Source organism: Lissotriton helveticus, chromosome 11 (assembly GCF_964261635.1).
Source record: "Lissotriton helveticus chromosome 11, aLisHel1.1, whole genome shotgun sequence".
NCBI lineage: Eukaryota > Metazoa > Chordata > Amphibia > Caudata > Salamandridae > Lissotriton > Lissotriton helveticus.
The window spans coordinates 187,976,708-187,981,005 of record NC_136072.1 but is presented as its reverse complement, the minus strand read 5'-3'; the positions used below and the strand labels follow the sequence as shown (position 1 = coordinate 187,981,005).

The 4,298-nt window shown below is 37.9% G+C and overlaps 1 protein-coding gene across 1 annotated transcript; it reads left to right on the top strand.

The window, feature by feature from the left end:
• Positions 1-269: 269 nt before the first annotated feature.
• On the top strand, positions 270-1,805 carry SUCNR1 (succinate receptor 1; the record flags this gene model as incomplete). The annotated part of the gene is made up of 1 exon (XM_078665465.1): positions 270-1,805. A coding segment is annotated over one exon (954 nt), but the record flags the coding sequence as incomplete, so codon positions are not given.
• Between the last annotated feature and the right edge of the window lie 2,493 nt (positions 1,806-4,298).

Here is a 4,298-nt window from a genome sequence, read left to right as displayed (position 1 = left end):
TATAGAATGTATTATTGGTATAAGCAGTTTTTTTTAATGTGCAAGATCTCTGTGGAAAAGCAATCAAGATAAAAAATAGTGACTGTAAAGAACCAAAACCATGAGCCATACATAGTGTTTCATCTATATTTGATTTTGAGTTGTTCATTAAAGCTATTTTTTTGTATGCTATTTATATATTTTAATATTTTATGGGGTACATTTTCCAAAATAAACTTGATGATGATTACAATAAAACAAAAATCTAAAACTTGATTGTTCTTATCGTTTTTCAGAATGGAACATATGACCATTGCATCAGACTAGATCAGTTGCTGAAAAAATACTATTTGCCAGTGTTTTACACCCTGGAGTTCATTCTCGGTGTCCTTGCAAATGGAACAGTTTTGTGGGCCTACATATTTGGCATGAAGAATTGGTCAACTGGAAACATCTACCTGTTCAACCTCTGTCTATCCGATTTTGCATTCCTTTGCACACTCCCTTTGCTGGTGGAGAGCTATGCCAATGAAACCTGGATCTATGGACCCATAATGTGCAGAAGCAACAGATTCCTATTACATGCCAACCTGTACACAAGTGTGCTTTTCCTCGCTTGTGTTAGCATGGATCGATACATGCTGATTAAATACCCTTTTAGGAAACACGTTCTCCAGAATAAAAGATTGGCTATTCTCATCTCGGTTGGGGTTTGGATCCTGGTCACAGCTGAACTAGTACCAATGCTCACCTTCATTGGGCTGAAGAACAATAGCGACAATGGAAATTGCCATAGCTACGCAAGCTCTGGGGATCCAAGAAATAGTCTCATTTACAGCACTTGCCTATCCTTCATCGGGTTCATTGTGCCTTTATGTGTAATTTGCTTTTTTTATTTAAAGATTGTTTTATTGCTGAAAAAGAGAAATAAGGATCTAGCCCCAGTGCCTTCCCTCGAAAAACCACTCCGCTTGGTCATTTTGGCAATCATATTGTTTTCAATCACTTTTACCCCATATCACATCATGCGTAACATCAGGATAGCATCAAGGATGGAGTCCTTGGCACTACCTCACTGTACAATAGTCATGATTAATTCCATCTATGTGATTACAAGGCCTATAGCATTTCTGAACAGTGTCATAAATCCTATTTTTTATTTCTTGATGGGCGACCATTTCAGAGAGATGTTGAACATCAAAATAAGGCATCTATCAAATGCATTTAAGTCATACTTTGTATGAAGGTATTATGATGAGACAGTTGCTGAAGTAAGCTCTTCATACTCGATTTAAGATTGGCATTTCATTAGTGATAATTTCCTAAAAGATGATTTAGTAAATATTTCTTTACTGCCATGATATAGCAACCTTTTTCAAATACATATTTCATTAGTTTAATTGAAAAAATTAGATCTAATAAAGGTTGTTTTATAAGGATTATTTCTTTAGAATTAGGGACATCAAATTGTATTTTTAATGATCAGATGCTCTATCCACAAAATGCTGTCAATATGCTTTAGTATTCACAATTAGAATGGCACCGTTATCCTGAAAACAAAGCATGCTGTTCCACACCTGTCCATCTGATCCATTGTTCAAAGGTTTAACTTTCTCAATAATCTCTAGGGCAAGTTAGGAGTAAGATAAAGAAGAGATGGCTCTGAGCTTAACACAGCTGTTGTTTTTTTAAATATGGCTGCTATTGCCATTATTGTCTGGTGATTTGAACAATAAATACTGGGGCATTTTATATTTAGAAGATTCGAATGTTGAGAGCTCCATTTAAGACAATGGAGTGCTCCGGGTTTCTAATATAGCCTTAGAGTCCTCCGTAGTTGGCTCTTGCGGCCATTAAAGGCCCCTCCAGTGTTAAAGGCCTGAGCTGAAGGTGAAAGTCTTTAACAAGGGAGTGCGCCTTTAATGGCTTGTAGAGCCTGCTACTGAGGGCTCTAAAGCTATTAGAACATTCCACCCCGAGAGGGTAGTATGTTCTAATTTGTAAAACAAAGGTCTCACATAGTCCAAGGGGGTTGAAGCAAGAGCTGTGAACAAACACTGGAATGTTTTAACTCCGGTCTTCTACCAGGCATTAGAAGCCCAGAGCACTCCCTTGTCTTCAATCGAGAGCTCAACATTCCAATGTTCTAATAGCCTGTAAAAGCCCGGAGCTCCAACATTCCAATGTTTGCCTTTGTTCACAGCTGCTGCTGTGAACATATGGATATAAAAATAAAATTGGTCCTAATGGCCAGGATAAAACAATAATCAATATTGTAATAGCATGAAACATAATCCATATTTAAGAGAGAGAGCAAAGAAAACAACTGAATATATTTTTTGAAAATCAATTCAATTTTTTATATTTATATAGTATTGAAAAAATCATTAGTATGCAATAAATGCTAAAAGGTTTTATAGGGGCATAGAAAAGTGCTTGTAGATTACGGAGCTAAAGTGATGTGAAGGAGTAGAGAAGATACATTGGAAGGTTAAAAACACAAAAACTTTCAACAATTCAAAGGAATCTTGCTGCTAAGTTAAACTCATGAGAAGTCTGTCCAGAGAAAGGTCTCACATGTTTGGCATAATGTCCATATAATAGAGAGATGTTGGTTTATTCAAGGCACATCTGTCTTTAGGAAGATGTGAAAAAACTGATCCAGATTCTTATGGTTATGCAGTCGCTGTTTCGATCCAGATATAAGGTGTGGAGTTTACGGCCCAAGCAAGCGAGTCTTCATCAAGACGTAAAATAAGCAACCTAAAAGTAGGGAAGGTGTATGTACAATTCATTCGTAAATCAGGCCCCTTTACATGTAATGACTGGATTCAGAGATAAAGACACTGAGCTGGTCGATAATTCATGTTCCATCATCTTTACCAGTGAATTCCGGCCAAATGATAGTGAGGGCCGAATTTAGCAATGATAGATATGGCGTATTGCTGTAAATGTCACTAGATGGACTTTATAAATATTTATAATATTTAATAATATAAAAAATTAGGTGGATCTTATGTTGAGGGATGGAAGATGGACTTCTGGGACAAGATTGAACATGATTTTGCATCACGGGGGCATCGCTTTTGTGGTACAGCCCGATCCAAAATCATTTTTGCCATTTACTAAGCCACACAAAGCAACTTTTTATGGCTATGTGTGGTTTAGTAAATACAAAGTAATGCAACACAGCACATAATGCTGCCTTGCGTTACTTTGTGTCGGGTAGGCATTAGATGGGCGTAGCATGGATGTTGCCATGTATCCACCCATGTATTTTGACACAAAGCCAGATTTACAAATGCTTGTAAGGCTGGGTTTGCACAAAAAGGGTGCCCCTACCCGACAGATGGATTCTGCAGCACATATGAAAAAAGGAATATGCTGATAAGGATTTTTTTTGTGCATAAAGGTATTCCTTCCTGCACAAAAAAAATCTTGCCCGTAACACAAACACACTCGCACTATGGCGCAAGGTGCCTGCGTTGGCACCAGGCAGCACATAGTGCTCCAGTGCAAGGGGAAAGCAGAAATGCTCCATATCTTTGTAAATATGGCGCATTTCTGCTCTATCCCTTACACACAATGCTGTGCAGCATTGCACAAACTAATATAGCCTAAGAGCCCGCCGTAGTGGGCTCTACTGGGCATTAAAGAAAAAGTTTGGTCGGTGGAGTACAGTCTGTACGGGTGGGTGAGGACTTTATCTCTACCACCCTTATGGACTACTGCCTGCCAAATTTATAGATGATCTTTGGTCCAGCAGTCATTTCTAAACAGTGAAGGGAAAAGCCATCTCAGGTGTCCCTTTTAATGTCAATTTTTTTATTTTGATGGCTGTCCACTAAACTTATGACTTTTTGTTTCTGAAAAACAAAAACTGATGCCCCCCCACATTGGAAGTTTTCTGCTGTGTGGAGGGCATTATAGTTTTCTTCCACTAACTCACTACCAGGTTTGTCGTTGTGTTGATGGACAGGAAAAAAGGTCCTGTCCACCCTAAACAGGACGGACAGTGTGTGTCCTTCCTCTGATGGATCCTTCTCCACTGGGCTGTCAGAGAAAGTATTCTGTCGCTGGAGGCTCATTCAATAGAATATATAAGGTTGGCAGATCTTCATGAAAGTGTACTAGCTTTACCATTATTTTCATTGTAAGTGATGCTTAAAGAAGTGTATTTTAACACATGAAGTATACATATTTGCTATTCTGAAATTTTTATCTTTCTATGTATGTATTAAAATGTTCATTTTGCAATTATATTGTTAACTTGTATTTTTGCTTCTGCTGATGCAGCCTTTTGAACACTAATGTAGAAG